The sequence below is a fragment of the Cololabis saira genome, chromosome 14 (genome assembly GCF_033807715.1).
Source record: "Cololabis saira isolate AMF1-May2022 chromosome 14, fColSai1.1, whole genome shotgun sequence".
NCBI classification, from domain to species: domain Eukaryota; kingdom Metazoa; phylum Chordata; class Actinopteri; order Beloniformes; family Belonidae; genus Cololabis; species Cololabis saira.
Genome location: NC_084600.1, coordinates 5968759 through 5995308, shown reverse-complemented (window position 1 = coordinate 5995308; position 26550 = coordinate 5968759). Strand labels below are relative to the sequence as shown.

General features: G+C 41.1%; 1 protein-coding gene across 1 annotated transcript in view; it reads left to right on the top strand.

The window, feature by feature from the left end:
• rad50 (RAD50 homolog, double strand break repair protein) overlaps window positions 1-22099 on the top strand; it is a 45869-nt gene extending 23770 nt beyond the window's left edge. The window contains exons 23-28 of the mRNA XM_061740791.1: window positions 234-335; window positions 1266-1388; window positions 13069-13154; window positions 13242-13384; window positions 18857-18990; window positions 21264-22099. Coding sequence (XP_061596775.1) covers window positions 234-335; window positions 1266-1388; window positions 13069-13154; window positions 13242-13384; window positions 18857-18990; window positions 21264-21450 — 775 coding nt within the window. The 3' untranslated portion in view covers window positions 21451-22099. The remainder of the gene's footprint in view (window positions 1-233; window positions 336-1265; window positions 1389-13068; window positions 13155-13241; window positions 13385-18856; window positions 18991-21263) is intronic.
• Window positions 22100-26550: the final 4451 nt, after the last annotated feature.

The window sequence follows — 26550 nt, the reverse complement described above, 5'->3', positions numbered from 1 at the left end:
AATGGTACTATACAAATAAAGATGTTTTCTAAATAATTCAATTCAAACTGAATTGAATTATTAATAGTCTGTGCACTCGGCCATAAAGCTAAACTTGGCTGCTAAAAAACAGAATTTCTATTCTATATAGCTCAAGTCGCCTCAATCTTTGCATGATCTGTCGCTCGTGGTCAGACTGTCTGTGATGAAAGCCAAACAAGGTACTTCCACATAATCTCTTTGTGGTTTTTCAGAGAACGTCGCGATCTGGAACGGAGGTTGGAGGATTTGAAAAAGAACCGCAGCATTGCACTGGGTCGCCAGAAAGGGTTTGAGGAGGAGATCCTGCACTACAGGTGACACGTACCTGCACTGGTGTCAGTACAGCCAAGAGCTGAATATTTAACTGATGGGATGTTCATTATCATTCCAATCTGTTCTGGCATCAATATGAAATGACCGGACAGGTGATAGATATAAAAAATTTAAAAAAAACGCAGACAAAAGGCCTGTGCTGTCACTAAACCACATTTTGTTTGACGGGTCATATATTCCAGACCAGGGGTCGGCAACCCGCGGCTCTAGAGCGCCACCCTAGTGGCTCCGTGGAGCTTTTTCAAAAATGTTAGACCTTTTTTTTCTCTTTTTTACCTTCTTTTTTTTCTCTTTTATTCTCTTTTATTCTTCCTTTTTCCTATCCTTTTTAATCTCGACATTTTGACTTTTTTCTTTACATTTTGACTTTTTTCTTTACATCTTGACTTTTTTCTTTACATTTTGACTTTTTTCTCGACATTTCGACTTTTTTCCTCGACATTTTGACTTTTTTCTCAAAGGTTTGACTTTTTTCTCGACATTTCGACTTTTTTCTCAACATTTCGGCTTTTTTCTCGAAATTGTACTTCAACATTAATCTCAACATTTCGACTTTTTTCTCAACATTTCGACTTTTTTCTCGACATTTCGACTTTTCTCGACATTTTGAATTTTTTCTTGACATTTCGCCTTTCGCCATTTGCCTTCATTCTAAGGCTTATACAAGACTTTTCATTTTTTGCAGCTCCAGACATATTTGTTGTTTGTGTTTTTGGTCCCATATGGCTCTTTCAACATTTTGGGTTGCCGACCGCTGCTCTAGACTAAAGAGCAGATTCAGCAAGAACCAAGACCATTTGAAATTGTTTGTGAATTGTCAATAGTAAACCAAAAAGGCTTGTAAATTTTAAAGATTGTAATGTTTTTCTTGAAATTAACCTTGTTTTTTTTCTTTAATTGATTGCATCCAGAAAAGAGCTGCGAGAAGACCAATATGACAAAGCGGATGAGTGCTACAAAAACAAAATGATAACAATGAGGACCACAGAGTTGGTCATTAAAGACCTGGATCTCTACTACAAGGCCCTTGATCAGTAAGTTTTATTTGAATTTAATTTGAATGTATTCATACATTATTTGGTACTAATAACAAAAATATTATAAACCTACTTCACCAACAAATTAGATGCCAATCAAGGATGGATGGGTGTTTTTAAATAAAAGTCGATTCAAAATAATGATGATTTTTTTGGATTCAATTCAGTTCAGCTTTACTTTATTACTCTCCTAAGGGAAAATAGTTGTTGAATTAGTCATGATTTAATGATTGATCAAATTATATCAGTCATTTAGGTTAAGGCATAATGATAAACTACTAACTGCCACTCACTTGGTAAAGCAGATTTCTCCTGAAACTTTGATAGCTGAAAATGGAAATGTATTATTTCAATTGATATAATATATTAATTCATACAGAATATTAATGTAGCATAATGTAATGTAGTATAATTATGTGGCTTTTCAGTTACACACGTGCTACACTTTATATATGGTAGACAGAAACACAGTTTAATGGCAGGGGTATTTGTGAAGGTATTCTGCTTCAGTTTAACTACTTTAATGTAACAGCAGGGGTTTTTTGTTTCACTTCTGTTCTACCTTTTGAGGTACTAACAGAAGTAAAACAGGCCAGAAGAGCTCTGCATGCAAGGCCGAGCCAGCAGCATGCTACTCTTACCGGGGCTGGCGTGCTGTGTGATCAAACACGGGTTCATGAACGTGTGTGTGTGTGTGTGTGTGTGTGTGTGTGTGTGTGTGTGTGTGTGTGTGTGTGTGTGTGTGTGTGTGTGTGTGTGTGTGTGTGTGTGTGTGTGTGTGTGTGTGTGTGTGTGTGTGTGTGTGTGTGTGTGTGTGTGTGTGTGTGTGTGTGTGTGTGTGTGTGTGTGTGTGTGTGTTAATACAGTGCAAATGCTGTTACGAGTCCTTTTCATTCCCATCCAGACGTCATGCTGCTCTGTCATCTCTGTCACTCAGTTAACAGACTGAAGTCAAGTCCATAATAACATCCAGCTGATCCAATTATGATCATTCTGCTAATACATCAGACCAAGCTTAAAGCAGCACTATGTAACTTTTCCAGCTTAATCTAATATTTCATCATCATCATTGTGATGGAACATCAACTTCCAACAGGTTTAATGAACCTCTGTCATGGTCTGAGGGGTCTGTATCGCCTTCACTGGCACTATGTAACTTTGAGGAGCATGGTAGGAACCCTGCCACACTAAAAAACTACAAATCTTTACGACTTTGACTGCTTTACGGCATACGTCACTTCCCCCTCCTTCCCGATTCGTAGTGGAGACCAAAGTTGGGCGGGGCGTGGAGCGCAGAGCTCAGCAGAAGCTGGTGTCATGGCCGAAGCAAGAAAATAAAAGTTTTATCGGAGGAGGCGATTTATGACGAAGTCCCTCTAAAAAACGTGACAGGAAAAAGGTGCAGTAGTAATTTGGGGCGCATTATCTGGCTGAAACAGGACAGGGGGGCGGGGGTGACTTCACTAATAAAACCAAGTTGAACTTGGTGATTTTCAACATCGTCATATTATATTGTTTAGCCAAAAATAGATACATTACCTCTTCACTATCCATCCTGCAAACGGCCGCTGAAAACAGAAAAGTAGTTTTGAAAGTCCGTCCCGTCTTATTTCATTCGCTATCAACACAACTGCAAGCGACGGGACAGGATCTTTCTGGCAGTACGCGCTGGTGCTCATGGGAAACATAGTGTTCTTTCTGGTAAAGCACTACCGCTTTTGTCCAAAAGATGCCGCCAAACTCAACAAAAGCTGAAAGTTACGTTGTGCTGCTTTAAGTTAGCGGTGGTCCCAGCTCCTTCACCTGATCCCCACTGAAACAGCCGTCAGCCTGCCGGCAGACGTTTACAGTGGAATATCCCCTTTCACACCTTGATTCAATGGTGAAATCAAAAATAAGTTTGTAAATATGTTTATTTCTGCTCTAAAGTTGGATTATTTTAACATGGGAGTCGATGGAGATTGACTTGCTTTTGGAGGCAGCCTCTAGTGGCCAGATGAGGAACTGCAACAAAACATGTTCTGCATAGGCCTCAGGCCAGAAGGTAGATGGTTGGTGTGCGGTGGGCGGGCGAGGCCAGGGCCCCGTACGATCCCACCGTCATGTCACTCAGAGAGATGCTTTAAGTTTCTGTTTTTCCTCATACTGCATGGCGTCGTGTTGCAAATGGGTGGAAGGAAAAGACCCGGGAAGACGGCTGGAACACACCCACCTTAGGTCAATCACTCTGTTCACTTAGCTTATGCTAACATATGATACACATTGATATGATTTGAGGTAATTTGGATCCAATCACTCCAATCATCATCATTTTGGGTAGTGCATCTGAAACTAGTGCTCACAGACCTGAATCAAGGATGAGCAGAGCTGATGGGAGCCTTCTGTTGCCTGACCTGCTGCCCAAGGTTATCAGGCTGTAGGGGCTTTCACCTAGAACGCGGTTTGCGCCGCGCATACCGCCGGGGTGGGTGCAGACTCGGCGCAGAGCAGCGCACGCATTCGCGCATCGCGTACATATTTGTTGCAAGTTGCTTGCCGACCGAAAAAGGTTTTTCCGGTCTGGCGCCGTTTTCCCACTCGTTTGGACGTACAGTAGCTGCAGCTCGGTTTGAAACATGTATCTGTCCCTGCTTCAAAGAAAAGCCCTGGCTTTAGTTCTTCTTCTTCTGAGGAGGTGACAAGCAGCAGCAGCAGCAAGGAGGGTCCATGAAATCCTCATGAAGACAGGATTTGGAGGAACACGGGCTCATTGGAGCTACAGCTCCATGATGAGCTTCTACTTCAGGCTGAACAGGGAGCAGTTACAGCCTGTTGGGGAGAGTTGGAACCTCAGCAGGAACAACCAACTTCAGGCTGAACGCCTGGCCTCCCTTCCTCTCCGTCATATATCTGTCCCTCAAGTTCTTCCATTTTTTTCTTCAAGTCATCCACAATAGTTAAAAACATATTTTATTAAAAAAACCCTTTCTGAACTATGTTGTTTTTTGGCTCATGTCAGTCATCTAGATTTTTAGATATACTGAGTGGACATGTAGTAAAGTATGTGCTTCAGTTTACAAAAGTATTGACACGTGGTCTTTTCATAACCATATATTGATAAATGATTCAATTGATCCTGATATGAGGCATGGAAATGCTATATTTTATTTTAAGCTAACATTTTATTGTTAAAAGAGCAAAAGAATATCACATTTCTACCACTTTTAAACACACCAGGTATGTCCAAATTCTGGGAGATTTCTCTCCACTTTTGTCCCTTTTTATTGATGTCCTGATAGGCCTGCAGTCTCATCCACAGCTCCTCACAGACTCACAGCCAAGATCATTCTTTCCTCCATGTTGATCGTCTCTGATCTACAACCTGCACGTTTTTTTTCTCCCTCCATCACCATCTCTCCTATTGGACACCGCCGAGATGCCGTCACAGGGCGCACGGTGGAATTAAAACATTTTCAATTCGCAGCGGCATGTGAGCATGTGAATACATGTGAGCGGCCCTCTGGCGCGCTGCCGAGCTCGGCGGCAAAGCCTTGCGCCCTTGCGCGGCTGTAGCACATACACAATGAATGGGAAAGCCGGCGGCGGCTGCCGCTGTGCGCCCTCTATGTGAAAGGGGCTTATTTCTACCGGCATTCCCACATGATCTACTTCAGGTCCCAGGGGATTTCCACTTGAAAAGATCCTGAAAAGATCCCCTGTGGCTCCCAGCCGCTTCACCCAATCCACACCAGGCCACCTTTGAAGCTGCTGCCAAACATTTGCAAAACGACCTCCTCTCTTATAAGTTGTTTCAGTGGCAAAATCAGAAATGACCAATCCGTTTAGCCCAAGCAGAAGCTTCCAGCTGCTCAGCTGAGCTTCGTGCTCAGGCTCTTCCAGCTCAGCCCACAGCTGATCAATCTGGACAATCTGAAATCTTCCAAATCTGCATTGTTATGTCGTGTTAAGTCTTTTGCTCACAGATGTAAATATATGTATTTCTTGTAGAGAAATGGACATTTAACATGGGGTTCAGTGGAAACTGAAACCAGCTGCCAATGGTCAGACAAGGAACCATGATTTTAACATTTCCTGGTCAGACTCAACCCAGAAGTTAAAATGCTGGCGCTGATGAAATATGGAACTGTGCACTCTAGTTGGTTTTATATTTGTACACAAGCATGTTTTGACTAATACAGTATGTACTTTAAGAATTGAGAAACTAATGTTATTGTATGTAGTTGTACATGATCAGAGGAAGGGAACATGATCTACACACTGATCTATAGTAAAAGAAGACTTTTCTGTTTTAGAAAAATGACAAAGAAAGTAGTTGAAAGAATCAGCAGGTATTCTTGGGTGGCCTCTTATATGCAGTATCTTGTAAAGGTTTAAGTTGCCTTGGCATTGTTTTGTTTTGTGTGTTTTTTTTGTTTTTTTTGTCTCACACCCCAGACGTAATCATCTTTATTTGTCGGTATAAATCGTACGAAACGCACTGAAATGAGTCCTCTGCTTTAACCCATCACTAGTTAGACAGAACACCTTAAAACAAATCTGTGTGCATCAAAGTCAATTATTTGGAGAAACCCATTTGAGAAACCGACGTCAGTGCCATTTACCAACCGTGGGATGTGAAACCAATCGGAACAGATTAAGTTGACTGATCTCAAGGATAAAAATGCAGATGCTTGAGAAATGGTCCTTATGATTCTTTTCAGTATATTAAATGCACACAGTATGTTTAATGATTGTGTACTCTGAACACGTTTCAATTCACTAAAGGCATATTTTTGACCAACAGCAGCCAGAACTTAGTTTGTGTTTGTTAAGCTCATTAAAACAAGCATGGATTCTGTAACTTTAATGGTGCTTAAAATCAAAATAGAGAGATCCTGATTGTATTTTTCCCCCATAGTTGTATGTCCTAGCTCAGGTTTGTCCTAGCTCAGGTTTAAGTCTTTCTGAAAAAATAAAAAGCAAATGTTAACAACAATTGCAGCAGAAACTCTTGTCTGGTATGACAGTTATAATAAATGAATATCAAATAATGAATGATTATTAACTATGTATTGAATAACAGAATCTAACAATTGCCAGCAACCCTTCAGTTTCCCTGGCTGTTGACATGCCTGTGTTAAATTTACAAAAGTCATTTGGATGCAGCACCACATTTTGAAGTGAAAGGTTTGATGCAACATTTTCGTCAGCCAGTGTGGGATTAAACGTAGAAACATCGCAGGCTCTGGTGAAGCCGCTCGCCTGCTCCTCCTCTGGCTTCCATGAACACGTTCAGTTCAGGTCACTTGTTTGTGGAGAGCAGTTTCGGGTATACATTTCCCAACAAACTATACTGTGACTAAATATTCAATTAAGTGGAGAAATCTGACATTTTCAAACACTAACAGAGACTGGTTATCCAGGATAATGAATTCTACATTCCGTGATTGCTATTGCTTTTGGCTTTCCCTAAAAAAAAAAAAAAAAAAGTGACTTGATCAACTCCAACTGTTTTTGACAGAAATCCATGAAAACCAGTGTATTTACTCAAAGTGACAGTTGTTTTTGTTTTTAGTTTTTTTTATTCTTGAAAAGTCAAGTGGTAAAATATGTTTTGTGTGAAAACACATATGATAGTTGCCAGTGTCATGATGTAAATACAGCTTTAGATGAACAACATTTGAATGCTGTTTTTAAACCAGTCAACCACTCCCTCCTTGTATCCACCCTGAGCAGTGTGTGGGCTTTGAGGGCTCAGCCCTTCGTTGGTTAGTCGTATTTAATGACAGGAGTTTTTATGGACAGATAAGTGAGTTCTCAAGGCCTGTGGACCCAGGGCTTTTTTTACATTCTTCCATAATCTGTCGTTTTATTGTTATACAGATGATATTCAGTTATTTTTGAAGGGTCTGATTCACGGTAGTTTTTTATTTATTTTTTATTTAACCTTTATTTAACCAGGTAGTAGCCCATTGAGATCAAGGATCTCTTCCACAAGGGTGACCTGGCCAGGAAGCAGCAGCGCACGTCAAAATAAATAAAATCACAAGGTTAAAAGACAGAATACAAAACAATAACAGAGGAACAAAGTATCAGTAAAATGATAAAACCACGTCTTATAAAGTGCAGATGCATAGGAGGTCACAGCCAGTTAGCAGTACATAATCACATCAATCATATAAAGTGCAGATGTTGAGGAAGACATAACTACCATCAGGTACAGAGACACTAAAGCTTTCACGCTCTCGGCCCTTCAGGATCGAACCAAAGTCATCGAAAGATATCAGGTCCGTCAGTTTTAAGTCTTTCTGAAAGGTGTTCCAAGCAAAGGGGGCAGCAAATTTAAAAGCTCTTTTTCCCAGCTCAGTGCGAACACGCGGAACAATAAAGCGCAAAGCATCATGGGAGCGCAGGCCGTAATTCAATTTCAATTCAATTCAATTTTATTTATATAGCGTGTAATACAACAAAAGTTGTCTCCAGACGCTTTCCAGAGACCCAGAACATGAACATAAACCCCGAGCAATTATTACATAAACAATGGCAGGTAAAAACTCCCCTAGTGGGAGAAAAACCTTAAGCCAAACAGTGGCAAGAAAAACTCCCCTTTAGGAGGGAAGAAACCTGGACCAGGACCTGGATCATAAGGGGGGACCCTCCTGCCGAGGGCCAGACTGGGGGGGTCGGGGACGTCAACAGCACAGCAGGCAGGTGGAAGCAGCAACGGGATGACCAGGGGTGGGGACCGCAGGCCAGCACGCAGCTCCCGAAGCTCCGGCCCAATCAGCAAGCCCCAGGTTAGGTTCAGGGTCGGGGAAAGGTTGAGAAGGGGCAGGGCCAGGGAGAGGTGTCTTGATGGACAAATCTCTCCCCCGCCTGACCGGGCCGTTACCCTGCCCCTCTCACTCTCACGCTGCAAGTTCCAGTGTTGTTTATTCAGAGATGCTCTTCGCCACCGGCAGAGGATGCTGCACCATGTACAAAAGAGAAAAAAAGAGAATAAAAGGGGCCAGCACAAGAAACTACAGGAGCGATGGACAAAATTGATAGCTATGAGATACTTATAATAAATAAAAAAAGGAAATGGGGAAGACAGGAAGGGAAGAGGAGAGGAGAAGAAAGGTGAGAGTGGATCATGTCGGTGCCCCCCTGCAGCATAAGCCTATAGCAGCATATCTACCATGAAGCTATATTTGAGACTAACTAAATAATGGCTTTGGCTTCTATGGAGATATGTACATAGGTAAGCAGGGACCAATCCCAGAAGGGTTTTATAAATAATGTGCAACCAATGCATACGCCTGCGTACATATAAAGATGGCCACGCAGATTTGGCATTCAAGGTCCAGTGGTGGGTAAGATGTTTACAGCCAGGGACAAATCTGTAGGCACAATGATACAGTGTCAAGCAACCGCAGACACGGCAGATGCATTCATGTACATATATTGGTACACTACCAAGTGAACAAAACAGCTGATTTCTTTATCTGTGAAATGAAACCTAAATGAAGAGTTCTCTGTGTTTGGTTGCTCAGATCAGGGGGAGACGGTGCTGCCATCCTTGGGCCTCAAGGCTCATTCAGGGATTTGTTCATTAAAATAGTTGTGATTTTTGACCTTTGAACTTGACAAATACCTTAGTTCTGTTGGCAAAACTAGTTTCTTCCAGTTATTACTTGTGACCAAAATGAAAACACATCTATTTTAATACAAAATTTGAAAGAGTCGTAACCCGACTGAACAACAATTGTAATTCTTTATATCTGGGCTCAGAACTGTCATCTCGTCGTTAATACATGTGAGCAGGTTTCCAAGTTCTGCAGTCACTCCACTGTCTTCTTGTCCAGTGTAGAATAAGGTTTTATGATATTATAGCTTGTTTTTTTGTTTTTTATATATATATTTTTGAATGAGGTGGTACCACTGTATTTGTGTGAACTTGTTCCACTAACATCCCTGTCAGAGCACTGAGCTCATCCAGTCAGATTGGTCCACAGAAACGGAGATGGCTGTAGGTTTTCAGTTGCTGCCCAATCCCCTGGAACACTCACCTTTGCAAATAAGGGCCGTTTGAACCTTCACTGCGTTTATTAACATTCAGATCGTTGCTCAAACCAATTTCTACTCATTGGCTTTTTCATTAGTGTTAAGGTCTGAGATATTGCTATATGTTATATTTAGTTGTGCTTTTGCCCAGTTGGTCTTGATGTGCATTGTGTGTATTCTCTCATTTTTACCTCGAAAAACTTTCGTCAGTCTTGGTTATTTTAACAATCAATGCCCTACATAAATTAATTTGAGCTTGACCTATTTTTATTTATTTTTTTTTTCCATTAGCAAAAACAGGATTTAACAGAGAGGGAGGGGATTTTGTTTATGACTGCATCAATAGAATTCACAGATGACTATTTGAGGAAGTGCTTGCTCACTGTTTTAGATAAAATCATCGAGTTTAGCAGCAGCATCATTTACCCGTGTGAGTGTGGGTTGATTAGGGCATTGTGGTCTCAAGCTTTATCAAGATTGAAGGCGGTCCTCGCAGCTGTTCAGAGTATGATGCGTCCATGTCACAGTTTCTGTCGGTATACACAGAAAATAGTTTCATGGTGAGATTTTTTGATTTGGGACTGAAAAAACGAAACTTAGGTGGAAGTTGATAATGGCGACAATGATTTGACCAATAATTTTGTTTTGTTATAGAAACATCAGTTTGTGCAAGCGGAGATTAGTCATATTGTGATATAATATATATATATATATATATATATATATATATAAAAAATATCTTCTTATAATCATTGTATAACCTGCCATAAACTCCATTAAGTAAAAAGAAAATGACCTTTAATGCACCCAAATTAATTTTGTTCTGTTTTTGCTGCCTTTTGCATGATGTCTGTGACAGACAATAAATGTCATGGAAGTTATTGTTATTTAGATTATTCCTCAGAATAGCTGTAAAAAGTTGCCTTTTTTAATGAATTGTTTGATGCTGCATACTTCATAATGTTGACATAAATTCAAGGAAGTGGAAGCAATGGAAATCAGGTTATTGGGTCACGGAGCTTAGTGAAGCTGTTGTCATCTTTGAGTTATCACAGCTACTTTGATATGCTAATTAACAAGTTGATTGTCAGCGCAGAGTTTTTAAAACATTGGATTCGTCTAGTTTAAACTTGTTAACGACACGATTTCTGGAGTAGTTGCTAAATTATAAGATATTTACAAGTTACGACCCAAGGGAAAGTGCCGTTACTGTGGAGATTTAGGAGTAATAGGAAATTGAAGGATTTAGATTTTAAGTTCTCAATAGTCTTAGAGGAGCAATGGTGTCTGTACAAAATCTTAAAAGGGTTAACAAAGCTGTTTCCAGCAGTCAGACTCTGTTATTTACCAAAAAAAACATACAAAAAAGGGCCTGATCTCAGTAATTTCATCTGTGTATTACATGATACATACACAATACATCCCAGCCAAGCCCAGCAGTGAAGGGGTGATACGTTATTCTGCAGGACCTGGGTATCATGCAGCCATTGCATCAGCAGTATTTTGGAGGCAGATGTGAGCTCATCAGTTTGACGGCTAAACCTTAGTTGAAATTGGGTCATTCAACAGGACAAAGATCTGAAGAACACCAGCAAATGGATGATAAACGAGAGATTGAGAGTTTGAGAAAGGTTACGAGAGCAGTGCACCAGTGACCTCTGTAACCTCAATAAACTAAAGTGACTTATTTATGTCATTGCCACTAAAACAAGATTTACTAACTACTGGCACATGGGGGTTCTTGGTATCGACCATGTGATTGTTAATTTTTTTTAAATTTTTGTGTTTTAATCGATAAACGCAGTGAAAAATAGCTATACGGTACATTGTTGCTTCGTAATAGGAATGAATCTTTACCTTCACAAAGTTTCACAAATGCAAGAGCTATTTTGCAATCCTGTAAATTCAGGAGAATTCTATTCTTGCATTTACTGGATTCACACTGGCATCGACAACCTGTTTCTGTGATGGCACTTGTGACACGTCACCACTGACGCCACGCTGGTCTTCTTCAAATCACTTCCCACTAATGATACTTCAGTTGCAAAAGTCATTTCTGGCATTTGTTGACTAAGCAGATACGTAAAGTCTTAGTGGGGCAGATGGATGGATAAGGGTAGCTGTACTCCGTTTGCCTCTTGGTTTCTCCTCCGTGGTGCATCGTCCTCTGTCTGCTGGCTGAGGAAGAAGGGCTGTATTGCTTTGACTTTGATGTTTCCAAACCACATTAGAGTTTCTCATCAGTTTGCTAGATTGTAGACAACAAACTTCTAGGTATGCAGGAAAACACCCTCCTGCTAGCTCTTTTCACATCGTATAAATCAAATTATATTGTCATGTAGCGATATTAAATGGAAAGTTGCTGTCAGTTGCATTTTCTAATCAAATTATGAAAAGGTAGAAGTCAGTAAAGCCACAAGTAGAACAGACAACTAGTTTAATGTGAATACAGTCGATGGTCATCAAGGCAGCTTGACATTTAATAATGATTTTGCCCATAAAGTATGCTTGAGTGCATGAACTAAGAGTTTTGTGTACTGTATTTCCTGTTTGACTTCTCTAATTCTTGGCCTGATTTGGAAGATATTTGGTGGAAGTCAAATGTCGAACAAAACTGTCAGTACATATATGTATACCGGTACATGCAGCACAGAAATCGGATTTCTGATCGTATCAGATAAACATCCAGAAGACCCAATCACTTGTCTGAGTTTACATGCTCTTCAGAGAATCGGATACATGTCCAGAGCATGGCTGACTCCGTGACGCTATGTGGCGCTGTAACCATGGTAACCATGGTAACCATTTCAACAAAGAGCCACTTCCGGTTGACGGTTGTTTTGTTTGGCGCCAATGTTACGCCTTCCGTATATTTTTCCACTTTATTTTTATCTGCTCCGGCGTCCTGATGAAGCTTCTGCCATCTCTTTCGCGATATTTTTGAAGGTGTTTAAACAGCTATTTAACACGCGCCTTCTCCTTCCACTTCCGGGGCAAAGCCCCAGAGGAAATTCTCGAGCATGCGCAGACTGCAATATCCGATGTCTCTGTATACATGGAGTTAACATTCCGACTGTGAACGAATTATCCAGGTGTTGCTATCTGATTATTAAGGAGGGGGGGGGGCGCGCCGGGACCGCAGGCCAGAACGCAGGTCCCGAGGCTCCGGCCTGCAAACACAACTATATTTGAGACTAACTATTATAGTCTTGTGTTTACACCACCTAGAGATTTACCAAAACCAGCTAGAGGTTTACTAAACACTAACTATAGGCTTTACTAAACAGAAAGGTTTTAAGTTTAGTTTTAAAGGTGGAGGTGGTGTCAGCCTCCTTAACCCAGATTGGAAGTTGGTTCCAAAGTAATGGTGCCTGATAGCAGAACGCCCGCCCTCCAAATCTACATTTAGATACTCTAGGAACTACGAGTAAACCTGCACTCTGAGAGCGGAGAGCTCTGCCAGGAACATAAGGCACTATCAGGTCTTGTAAATACTGCGGAGCTAAGCCGTTTTGGGCTTTATATGCAAGTAATAAAATTTTAAATTGCATTCTGAATTTTACAGGTAGCCAATGGAGCGACGCTAACATAGTGAACATAGTACCTTGTCTACTGTTGGTCTTTAACTTTGTTTTCCTTTTGTTTTCACCAGAACCATTATGAAATTCCACAGCATGAAGATGGATGAGATCAATAAGATTATCAGAGACCTGTGGCGCAGCACCTACAGGGGTCAAGGTGCTTCTTATTTTAAAACTCCCATCATTCTCCGCCGTGGTCCCTCTCCTGCTTAGCCCCTTGTCCTGTTTCTGGCTTCTGTTCCAGACATCGAGTATGTGGAAATCAGGTCCGATGTGGACGAGAACGCATCTGCTGGAGTCAGACGGAGGGTTTACAACTACCGAGTGGTTATGGTGAAAGGGGACACGCATCTGGATATGAGAGGCCGCTGCAGTGCCGGACAGAAGGTGCTGGAGAACTATACTCTGTATTGATGCTGATGTTACTGAAAGTCTTCTAAGATTGTGATACCTAAATATATAGTCAGGGGTCCACACAAGCCGGGACTCGAGGGCCAGTCTACTGCACGTTTTAGATGTTTCCTGCCTCAACACAACCCTGATAGACAAGCCTGTGTCACCAACAGAGTTGTGTAAACCTTGATTACATGTTGATGACAACCAGTGATTAGAATCAGGTGTGTTGAAGGCAGGGAAACATCTAAAACATGCAGTAGACCAGCCCTCGAGTACCGGCTTGTGTGCACCCCTGCATATAGTAACTAGTGATGCACCGATTTTTCGGTAACCGAAATTGTTCGGTCGAAAATAGCAAAAAAAAAACACGTTCGGTGGAATAAGTGGGGAAAAAAATGAACAATTAATAACGTTGTGTGATGACGCAAAGAAAACAGCGAACAGCTGGAGTGAGGGGCGTAAATGCGGCGTTAAATATAGCAAACATGTCGGCATGTCAGATCATTACTTGAATGTGGGAAAAAGCAGAGGACACGAGAAATGATCCAGGCTGAGTTGGATTTGGGAAACCGCTTGGTGATGGAGACGGTGACGGGACGCACAGCAGAGAAAAGGGCCGATGCGGTGGAGAAACCTCACTGTCTGATATGACGAGATCCTCCAAGAAAATAACCAGATGCAGTTATCTATCAGAAGTCCCATCCCCAGGAGGAGAACCCTCTCGCCAGTAGAACATATCAGAGCCGGGCGGGGGGGCGGGGCTTATGGCCGGGGGCGGGGCTTATGGCTGGGGGGCGGGGCATATCATGCAGCCTGGAGCCTCTGGTCAGGCTGCAGAAATCCCCGTCTCATTAACATAGCCTACACACATACCCCTTTTACACCAAGCTGGTTCCAGGGCTGGTTCTGGGCTAGAGCCAGACTTAGCACCGGCTCCTGGCTCTCAAAACTGGTGCTACGCCAGCCCCTTTGAGCTGCTGGGCCAGCTCAAAGAACCAGTTTCGTTGGGGGCTACGTGCTTACGTCAAGGGCTGGGGGCGGGGCTGGGGACGGTGTTACTGAACAACCAAAGCAGAATAAACACGGAAGAGCGCCGTTTTTAAACAACGGAGCGTTGAAGACGGCGGTTAAGTTAGCAGACTCTTTTATTATTATATCAATTTATTTAATAATGGATGTAAAACAGAAGCAGCAGTGGTCTACGGTACAATCCACCAACAGTAACGTCGGCGAGCGCAGCCTATTAAATATATGGATGTCATAATAAGAGTCTGCTAACTTAACCGCCGTCTTCAACGCTCGATCCATTTATTTAATAAAAATTCCCGGCCCGCGGGCCGGGAGCCCGCAGTTCTGGTTCTGCGTTACACCAACGCAGAGCCTACGGCGTATGTTACGTAACCTACGCCGTAGGTTACACAGGAGAAGAGGAGCTCTCTTATGTGGATAAACTGAGCCCAGGTTGCGGATCTTAAAGGTTACTTTTACGCCTGAAAAAATATTAAAACTTAATAAAGTGCCATATTAACAGCGCTACAGCAGGAATTAAAACAGCTTTTAACTCGGCTTCCTCATATGGTGTGACGATCGACGCAGAGCCTACGGCGTAGGTTACGCGGCGACGGGCGCCGTACGCCGTACCCTACGCCGTAGGCTCTGCGTCGATTTAACGCGGAACCATAAATCAGCTCCAGAGCCGGCAGTCAGCCAGAAATTCCGAAATTTTCAGAGCAAATTTCTTAACAGGCGTTATTTGGATAAACTGAGCCCAGCTTGGGGATCTTAAAGGTTACTTTACCTGAAAAAATATTCAAACTTAATAAAGTGCCATATTAACAGCGCTACAGCTGAAATTAAAACAGCTTTTGGCTCTCAGCTTCCTGATCAGGGTGGGGATGAAAACGAGGGGGAGTGGTGACGTGATGACGTGGCTCTCTGGCCAGCTGCAGGCTAGTACCAGCTGTGTAAAAGCAAACGGTTCTTACTTAGAACCAACCGCGAACCGGCTCTAGCACCAGCACTAGCACCAGCCCTGGAACCAGCTTGGTGTAAAAGGGGTAACAGAGCTGGGTAGAGGAGCCAAAAATTGTACTCAAGTAAAAGTACTGTTACTTCAGAATAATATGACTCAAGTAAAAGTAAAAAATAGTCATCCAAATAATTACTTGAGTAAAAGTAAAAAAGTACTTGGTGAAAAAACTACTCAAGTACTGAGTAACTGTTGAGTAACGTCTGATTTATTTTTTTAACACAACCATTCAAACAGACAAAAGTACAAAATAATCATCTTCAGGCAAATTAAATCAATAAAATAATAAAATAAATTAAAATTAATAAAAAATTAAAATAGCTTAAATTAAAATAAACTTAAAGTAAATTCAAGTACTTTAATAAATAATAAAATAAATGAAATAATAACAGAATAAAAGAATAAATTAAGCACAAGTAGCACAAAATGTCCAGCCTTTGTACTTTTCTTTTTTAACCAGGCAGAACTAGAACAAACATGAACTCATAGAAACTCTGTGTGTGTTTGAGTCTGTGTAAATGTGACAAAACATGCAAAAACAAACATTTTTCCCAAAGAATCACTCAGTGATGTCATGAGATTGACGCGTACGCGGATAAAAGGAATAAAAGAAAAGTAACAGCTCAACGTAGCCTAATGTAGCGGAGTAAGAGGAACAGTTTCTTCTTCACAAATCTACTCAAGTAAAAGTAAAAAGTATAGTGATTCAAAACTACTCCTTAAAGTACAACATTTCTCAAAACTTACTCAAGTAAATGTAACGGAGTAAATGGCATTCCTGGGGGGCGCCTGTGCTGATTGTCCGGGTGCTGGATGTGATGCTCCCCAGCCTCAACTGCTGCCTCCTGTCTGCCAGGAAGCTGGTGATCCACTGACAGGTGGAGGCTGGGACGGGGAGCTGGTTTATACACTAAAGATTAGATTAACATAGACATTCATCAGAGCAGACAAGAGTTTTAATATTTGCTGCTTTGTACCAGATTTAGTCGAAGAATCATCAGTTTCAACTTAGATTTACAGCAGACATAGCCAGAGTTAAAGGGAACGGTGTAATGCAGGGGTATTCAAATAGATTCGGCCGGGGGCCACATCTGCAAAAGGACTGTATGGAGAGGGCCGCACAATTTGAAAATGTGGGGGTTTTCAAAATGTATTTTGCACTCAAAGACGAAGACTTATGTATATATAATACATTTGTATTATACATTTGAATATATCTAGTTTACATATGAATTATGTATTAATTGTCTCCAGATTTAGTCATTGTGAATGTTAAATATAATATTCAGATAAAGAAATATTATTTTGAATGCAAGTTCATTTTGAAACCATGCATTGTGCAAACTTAATGAAGTTGATATTGACCTACTTTTAATAAAACACGCCATAATGACAAAGCACCACTTTCCACCAAGATTTCCTTATTTGAATATTATATTAAGCATTGACCACAAGCATTTCAGTCCATAGTAGCCAGTTTGATGTTATAAATAAGCAACCAAAATATTAACCATAAGCTCCTTTATTAATGACACATCTGTGCATTATATCAGCAAAACTAAACAATCACGAATTATAGGAGGCTTAGAAGTTCCATCTGAAATGCAAAGTCCTCACTTATTCAAATGAAAAAAATGTCAGGCCAATCCTAGAAGCCTAATGATGTCAATAAGTCCTCTATACAACGGAGGTTAATAATAACGTGACAAACATTAACACTGTGCAACACTGGCAAAAAATCCGAAGTAAAAAAACATCTCCAACAGAGATTAACATGTACAAACTCTATGCATCGTTAACCAACTAAAAAAAGGCTACCAAGCATCTTAAACTTAAATGCGATATGCATTCTCTGCACACATTACAAATAAAAATTGCACCTTGTGTGAACGCATTCCTGGCATGGCTGTCTGCCTGTGTGTCTGCCTGTGTCTGTTAGCTGTTATTAACTGTTCAGTTTTTTCCCCACTTATTCCACCGAACACCGAAAGTGTTTTTTTTTGCTATTTTCGGCCGAACATTCGGTGCATCACTATTATATTTTTTTTTTTTTTTTTCCAACAAACACCACCTTTTTTGAAATATGACCAGGGGCCACATAAAAGCTCCTGGCGGGCCGCATGTGGCCCGCGGGCCGCCAATTGAATAGCCCTGGTGTAATGTAAAGGCCAGGGTTGTATGTGTGTGAATGAACCTCTGGAACCCAAGACAGCAGTCCACAGCATCCAGAAATCTGACCTGGAGTTACACATTTGTTTGGAAGCTGTGTCTTAGTTCCCACATGACTGATTTCTCCGGACATGAACGTTAGCTCAGAGAAGCACAGTGAACACTCGCTGCACCACGGTCCAAGTGTCAGCGTGGATGTTGGGTAGGGCTGAACCATTAATTGCATTTGCGATAATATCGCATTGTGATAAAACAAGATTTTCTAACCGCAAAGGCTGCGATTTGACCGGTCACGTGATCTGGTCACGTGATCTGGTCACGTAATGTGCGAGTGAGCAGAGCGGGAAGAGCAGAGCCGGCAGGGAAAACAAGTCAACAGTGTTGACTTGTTCTAGGCTGAGGCCATCTATCACGGCCTCAGCATTGGGGCTCGGCCAGGCGGGGCTTTATAAATATATGGGCTTTATAAATGTATTAAATATATGAGCGCGGAGTCGGCGTGGCGGGGAGCACGAGCCGGGTGCGCGGCGGCGGACAGTGGAGTCGCTCTGAGCCTGAACCTGCTCATCAGGAGGAGAGGTAAAAGGTTAAAGGTTAAACAGCGGGGCTGCCAGTTCAATGCTGATTTGTTTTGTTAACTCTGAGCTTTGTTGGTTTGTTTGTTAGTTTGCTGGTGGGTTTTTGTCTCCCTGTGATTTTTGAGTTTTTTGTGAAGAAGTTCTGAGTTCCCTGTGAGGAAGGTTTTTTTGTTCCCTGTGGGAGTTTTTCTGTGTTTTTCTACAGGATCTTGAAAAAAGAATCTCATATTAAATCGCAATATTGCGGAAAGAAATCGCAATTAGATTATTTTCAAAAATCGTTCAGCCCTAATGTCGGGTCCTGTTTGCAAACGATGAGAAAGCTGAGGAACTAAAATATAAAATACAGTTGCAAAGTTGCAACGACCATCAGCTCCCCAACAAAGTAAAGTCAAAGCATAACTGATGTAACACGTTGACAATAATGCCACCCTTCCAACTTTAAAATGTTTTCTATTAATTCAGTATGTTGCTGACATTAAAGTCTCAAAATCTATATTTTCTAGATACAATGAAGCTGGTCAGTGAAAACACTGGAAATAGTATTGTTTGAACTTGTATATTTATTATTTATATAAACAAATTAATTCAAATCTAAGTGTACGATGTGTTTTAGAAAGCTTTTTTTTTAATTGCTGCATTCCCTGATATGTTGCTAATTCTCCAGCGGTGTGCCTGTATGTGCAGGTGTTGGCCTCCCTGATCATCCGTCTGGCTCTGGCAGAAACGTTCTGTCTGAACTGCGGGATCCTGGCGCTGGACGAGCCCACCACCAACCTGGACCGGGAGAACATCGAGTCTCTGGCCCACGCCCTCGTGGAGTGAGTCTTTTAACACGAAGCTGCATGCAGATGACCCTCGGAACCAGCTCCCTAAAATCAGAGTTAAAGGGGACCTGTTATGAAAAACACGTTTTTTTCTTGCTTTAAAGCAGCACAACGTAACTTTCAGCTTTTCCGAGTTTGGCGGCATCTTCTGGACAAAAAAAGGTAGTGTTTTACCAGAAAGAACACTACGTTTCCCATGAGCACCAGCGCGTACTGCCGGAAAACTCCTGTCCCGTCGCTGCATTTGTTTTCATGAGAGAACACGGGACGCTTTTCTGTTTCACCAAGTGAACAGACAGAACGCAAAAAAAAAGATGTTAAACTGCTGGAAAGGAACTGGAATTTACCGGGATACCTTAAACAAGGAAGCCAGGGAGCAGTATATGGAGAAAATAATGATTATTAACGGTTTGGGTCCATATGAAATCCGTACTGAAGAGCCATATGTGTTTCAATAAATTTGTATAATAGTACAACATACACTACATGTTTTGTATCCCTCTTACTTCTCTTTTCTTTTTTTTGACCGCTATATTATGGTGAAGAGGCTCCGAGCCGTGAGCAATATTTTTGTTTTCCTCGTGAGATTATTTTTTTCCTCTGCAGCTACAAATAAGAGTTAATATTTTTTCCTCAACAAACTAGTTTTATCTGAAGATTGGGGTTAACTGCACTGCAGAGAGCTGGCCAGCAACTGCGTTTAGCTGGCGAAGTGGGGAATAAAACCCGTGTTTTGATCCGACGCCCGTCTGTGTGAGTGTTTGTGGTTTAAGGCTGTTTATGGTTCTGCGTTAAATCGACGCAGAGCCTACGGCGTAGGGTACAGAGCGACACGCACCGTACGTTGCGCGTCGCCGCGTACCCTACGCCGTAGGTGTGCGTCGATTTAACGCAGAACCATAATTCAGGCTTTACTGTGTGGAAGGTTTGGTCGTTACAGCCGCGATCCAAAGCGAGCCGACGACTCTTTCACTCTTTTACTTTGTTATATCAGATACTTGGCCTCCGTGGTTCTGCCTCCAAGCAGGAAAGCGGTGAAAAGTTTAACCATTAGGATCTTTTCCCCACGTCTGTTATGTGGAGCTGCTGCAGCCACAACGCAGCAACAGGTTCTGGGGAGCTGCGCTCCACGCCCCGCCCATTTTCGTCTCGACTGCGAATCGGGAAGGAGGGGGAAGTGACGTATGCCGTAAAGCAGTCAAAGTCGTAACGATTTGTAGTTTTTTAGTGTGGCAGGGTTCCTACCATGCTCCTCAAAGTTACATAGTGCCAGTGAAGGCGATACAGACCCCTCAGACCATGACAGAGGTTCATTAAACCTGTTGGAAGTTGATGTACCATCACAATGACTCTGGAAATATGATATTAAGGTGGAAAAGTTACGTAGTGTCGCTTTAACATACAGGACTGTCTCAGAAAATTAGAATATTGTGATAAAGTTCTTTATTTTCTGTAATGCAATTAAAAAAAACTAAAATGTCATACATTCTGGATTCATTACAAATCAACTGAAATATTGCAAGCCTTTATTATTTTAATATTGCTGATTATGGTTTACAGTTTAAGATTAAGATTCCCAGAATATTCTACTTTTTTGAGATAGGATATTTGAGTTTTCTTAAACTGTAAGCCATGATCAGCAATATTAAAATAATAAAAGGCTTGCAATATTTCAGTTGATTTGTAATGAATCCAGAATGTATGACATTTTTGCATTACAGAAAATGGAAAAAGGACTTTATCACAATATTCTAATTTTCTGAGATAGTCCTGTATATAAAGTGGTTTCCTGAATGGTTTATCCGGCTTTTCCGGCCCCAGTGAATCAAAGAGATAAGGACAACTATTGTTCAAAAAACCAAACCAAAATAAATCACACATACACGAAGAAAAGAGCGCTGAAAGTTCACGACTGCTTCAAACCGGAAACTGGAAATGCATTGCTTCCAAGCGAACCAATCACAGCCCTCTCGTCTGCGTTTGGTCTGCGACCTCTGCGTGGCGTGCGCTGTGGGGTGCTCATTGCAGCGCACACTCGGCGTGGATTTAACGCATAACCATATCCAGCCTTTAGGCTTTAATGAGCATGTGATGCTGTAATAGGAGATGGTTTACAGTTCAGGAAGGAAGATTTTTTTATTTTTCAATTCATGAAAGAATTTGAGATGTGTCCAGCCTCCATTATTCAGCAGACTCTAATTACACTTATTACAATATGGTCCTGATCAATTTTCTGTACGTCTTTGCCTTTTCTCCCTCCCATTCAGAATCATCAAGAGTCGCTCTCGCCAGCGTAACTTCCAGCTGCTCGTCATCACCCACGACGAGGACTTCGTGGAGCTTTTAGGGCGCTCCAGCTACATCGAGCATTTCTACCGGATCCGTAAGAACCAGGACCAGAACTCTGAAATCACCAAGTGCAGCATCACTTCCCTCTCTACCTTTCTCCATTGAGCAAAAAAAACACCTTCAGGAATGCTAGCAGTGCTTTATGCTCTTTATTTGGTTGGTACAGTCACGTTCTGTTCTGTTCTTAAAGCTTGCAGGAAAGATCCTCTTTGGCAACTGGAAGATGTACAATCTGAATGTAACCAAGCATGAGTGTCTTTATTTTCTTCTCCTTGTTTAAAAAATGTATATTTATAACTTCAAAATAAGGAATAGTTTGTTCCCTTTCTTTGTTCTTTCAATCACAAATTGTAAGTTTTTGGAAGCGCCTTTGTTTATGTAGTTGTACGATCACTGTTCAGTGACCATTAACTATTATATCCTACTTTCAGCAGGTTGTATCGAGTGTCTTTAAAAAAACAAAATAAAATCCTTTGTATAGATAATATTTGCATACAACAACAAATTCATGAAAGGGATATCAGAAGTTAAGATCCTTATGTGTTGCATGGACAGCTGTAACGCTGTAACCTGCTCTCTCCTGAGGTTCATGACGGCTCTGGACAGATACGGATGTTCAATCTCTTCCAAGTTTGTTTCCTTGTTGACCGAGTTGGTGGTGGCCGTCACGCCTTCATCAGTGACCACTAACTCACTCAGGGATTGAAGTTCGGGGTGTTGAAGTTCAAGATGTTTCATTTTCAGCTGTGAGGAGATGATGCTCTCTTATTAAATCTCTTTACAAGCTCTGAGACAGTTGGTCTGACTGGAGTTTTTGCTTGATATCAACATTATTTTGCTTTTCTTTTGCTTTTTCAAAGTGGCAGTGCAGTTTGTCTTTTTTATTAACCTGTATTTATACAGTTAAAATCTAATTGAGACCAGGGTCTCATTTACAAGAGACCTGGGGCCGGATTCACAAAACATTAAGATGGGGGGGTGGGGCGTGGGGGGGGGGGGGGGTGACATCCACTGCCAATCCAGGAAGCAGGAACACACGGAGACACACGTCAAGCACTGGAAATCTGCAACAAAAACACAAAACCAAAAAAAAAATCTTAAAGGAGCTTGAGGCCGGATTGTGGCAAGATTTATGAAAAAAATCTGTATACATTTTAAGTTTTCTAGTAATAATGTCAGATGAAGCGTTCTAAACCCAAAAGAATGTTTCCTCTAGTGTATCTCTCCTTTGCCTTGAACAGGCTGTGTGCTGCAAAATGTGCTGCAATTCGGTCCCGAATTTTCCGCGCTGGGCTGTGGATGTGACGTCACATGACGCTGCATGTGCGTTCTCCCCGTTCTCCTGTGCCGGCTACGCTGTTGGCTGCAGTACCCCCGACGGCCGTCGTGGTGAAGGGTGGCGCTAGAGAGTCTCATTTCTTAAAAGGAGCCTCAAGCTCCTTTAAGTGTCATTTTTTTCTTAAGTTCAGTCTTAAGAAGAAAAAAGAGAAGAAGTCATATTCTCCAAAAAAGTTCTTAAGTATTTTCTCAACTTTCATCTTAAGTTTCTTCTTAAGAAAAAACTTAAGAATAAATGGTATTCTTGAAATAAAAGTTCTCAAATTTGTTCTTGACTTTTTTTCTTAACTTTAAGACAACCTTGACCTGTCTTAAAATGTCTTCTGTGAAAAGGTAAGACTCTAATATCACCTTTTTCAACACATTTGCACAAACAAAGACCAGCAATATTGTGGAGCGATGCATCGGTGTAGTGAAGTCTGGCTTCAGGTGCATCGACTGAATATGATGAAATGAATAATAATAATATAAATATAAAATAATTCTGGGATACTTGGCTGCTACTGCTGTGTGAACGGTCTGCTGGAGTGGCTACTGAATCCTTCATGTAGTATGCAGTATACAGTACATACTGATGCAGTATACAGTACATACTGATGCAGTATGTAGCTGTAGTACTTAGTATGCCATTTCTGATACAGCCATATTTTAAGAAGTTCGTAAGTAGGAAAAATAAGAAATTTGTAAGAAATGACAGTTCTTAAGACGGTTCTTAAGAAAATATTGAGGAATTGCACTTAAGAACTTTCTTATGAAGTTCTTAATTTTAGATCTTAAGACATTTCCTAAGATCGTTCTTAAGAACATATTGGTGAACCGGCCCCTGTTTCAGGTAGGCAGCAACAAAACACAAAGTTACAGACTAACTGAACGTATAAGATACAAAAACAAACAGGAACATAAGATAATTGATAAGAATAAAATGAAGTAAAAAAGGAACTAGTTAAATACAGTCCATGTGCAGAGCCCTCTCACTGTCTCACCAGCCGTCCTCTAGCCGAGTAAAACTGGACACTTCAGCTTCTGTTGGAGCCGGTTCCAGGTTCCAGGACTGAGGGGCAGATGAGATGTAATCCAGATGTAATCCAGATGTAATCCAGGGACCGGGGCTTTGATCAGACTGGTTCCGTGTCAAGTATGTGGATAAATATAGAAGTCAATGATGGATTTATAGACTGATAGATGCCAGTGGGAGGTGAAGAGCAGTCAATGAGAGTACAATGTGCAGTGATGTGTGAGGGGTTTAAAACCAGTTATGAATCTCAGAGATCTGTGATCCGCAGCATCCAGTAGATGTAGGGAGTGAGCAGAGGCATTCATATAAACACCACCATGATCCAGGAGTGGCAAGAAAGTGGCTGCAACAACACGTTTTCTTGCATTAAAAGAAAAAAACCCCAGCTTTCATGTAAGTTTCTTCATTAATTGGTCAATATGGCATTTAGAAGAAAGGCTATCATCTAATGTTATGCCGAGGTATTTATAAGTGGCCACAGACTCACTATGGGAACCCTGAGCGGACGTTATACAGGGTAAAACAGCAGGCACCTGCAGTTTGGTTCGCCATGTAGCAGGATTTCTAGACTTGTAGTCAAATTTGCCTAAACCGAGACCAAGACAAGACCAGGACTAGTTCAGCTCAAGGTCGAGACCAACAACACCTAGTAATGTCCTGATCCTGCGTGATTGTAGAACATCATCCTGGTTCAGATAGTTTCCATATGAGCTTGTTTTCCACTGCAGATCAATAACACAGAGAAGTGGATGATGATGTTGAACTCACTATAAATGTTTCCATCCATCAGCTGAGATCAGATATGTGTGACTGCACTACCGCTATTTCTACACTATTGGAGGATTGACTCCAGAGCTTTTAAGGATTGACACGACTACTAACTAGTCCCAAAGTAATTTAACAAAACACCAAGCCTCCAACACCCCCTCCACCTCAGAAATGAATGAATAGTTACTGATTTAAATTGGACTTAATTTGGAGCTGAAACCTGAATTTTAGATATTAAAGATGCACACAATTATCAACTTGAAATTGCATTATTTACCATTATAGTAATCAGATTACACCGTATATCAGCATCACTGAAATGGACCGGATGCTTAATCAATCACAACGATATGCAAATATTGTTCAAAGGCCAATGATGGCATATATTTATTCAAACAAGGCCGTTATAAACACAAGACTGTAATTAAATACAGACACATGCAGATGCACCAAAACATTAAATCAAATGCAAAATACAAATAGTTTACAAAACTACATTAACAAGAGGAAGAACTGATCACCAGATTCTGTCACCTTGTTGTGGCAACGGCATCTCAATTATCCGAGTCCGAGACAAGACCAAGACCATAAAAAACTGTTCTCCAGACCAAGACCAGAACTACAAGTCTAAGGATTTCTCTGAAAACCTTTGTGACGTTGCTCATCAACCACAACTTTGATCTCATCTCAGACTGCATGGGTTTTTTTTAAAGGAGAAACCTTGCGTGGGCCAGCAAGTATAAATCTTAGCTGGCGGTCCAGACTTTCAGAGCAAACTGCCAGCTGACAATCAAACAATCGAGCAACTTCTTCCAGAGGACGTGAGTCAACATCAGCGAGTATGGAGGTGGTCATTCTTCTCCTGGTGTGTGCTGTGTCCCCGGTGGTCGTCCCAGCCCCCGTCTCAGTACAGACCCCACATGACAACCTCAAGCACATAATCGACCTGGTTTCAGACTTTAACAGCAGTTTCACAAAGGTAAGAGCTCATCCTGTCTGCTCTGCTATGAGAGCTTATCTTAACCTGCAAGTGAATGATCATTATTCTGCATGACAGGAGTACTATGTGGAGGATGTGGAGGACTTGTATCACGCAGGATGTCAGGTGAGAGAACGGCCATGTTTTCTATATATTTGCTTGTGTTGTAATCAGTCCTCGAGTTGTAAAACAAAATCAGGGGGGATGGTGGATTTTATCATATGGGGACAGACAATTTGTGCTGATTACAAATAATATAATATATTACAAATAATAGCAGTGACCAAAACACCTGCAGAAATACTGCAGGAATGACATAGCAGCAGTTAAATGCAGCCTTCTGTAAGCTTTAAATATCCACTGGGCTTACATCAAATACATCAAAACACAACAATAAAAAACACTTTTCTGAACTTGTCCTTCACAGGATAAGTAACATGGATCACTGCAAAAACTCAAAATCTTAACAAGAGTATTTGTCTTATTTCTAGTTAAAATGTCTCATTTTAGTAAAAAAAATCTCATTACACTTAAAACAAGACTCATCACTGGAAAAAACAACAATTTCCACCTGTTTCAAGTAGATTTTCACTTGAAATAAGTAGAAAAATCTGCCAGTGGAACAAGATTTTTTTGCTTGTAATAAGAAGATAAATCTTGTCCCACTGGCAGATTTTCCTACTTATTTCAAGTGAAAATTTACTTGAAACAGGTGAAAATTGTCAAATAAATTATTTTTCTGGTGTTATTTTTCTGGTGATGACTCTAAATGTTGAAATAGCAGTAAAACCACATTCATTGATGAAATGACATAAGGGATGGAAAGGGGGGATGGCAGTTTTACTGGGGGGATGACTCTCATCCCCTCTCATCCCCCCTCAACTCCAGTACTGGTTGTAATCATCTGTAGATGATCTACACCGACTGCATAATTTGACCTTCATGTATTTTCTCGTATATTCTTGGTTGTTTTCTATATAGAAAAGCTTCTTCTGCAAAGTTCACAATATCCTGAAAGGCTGTAGGAAGATTTCTGAGGAGAACGTCGAGAAGGATCTTAAGAAGATTGTGCATAACCTCCATTTTTATATCAACAACCCAAAGG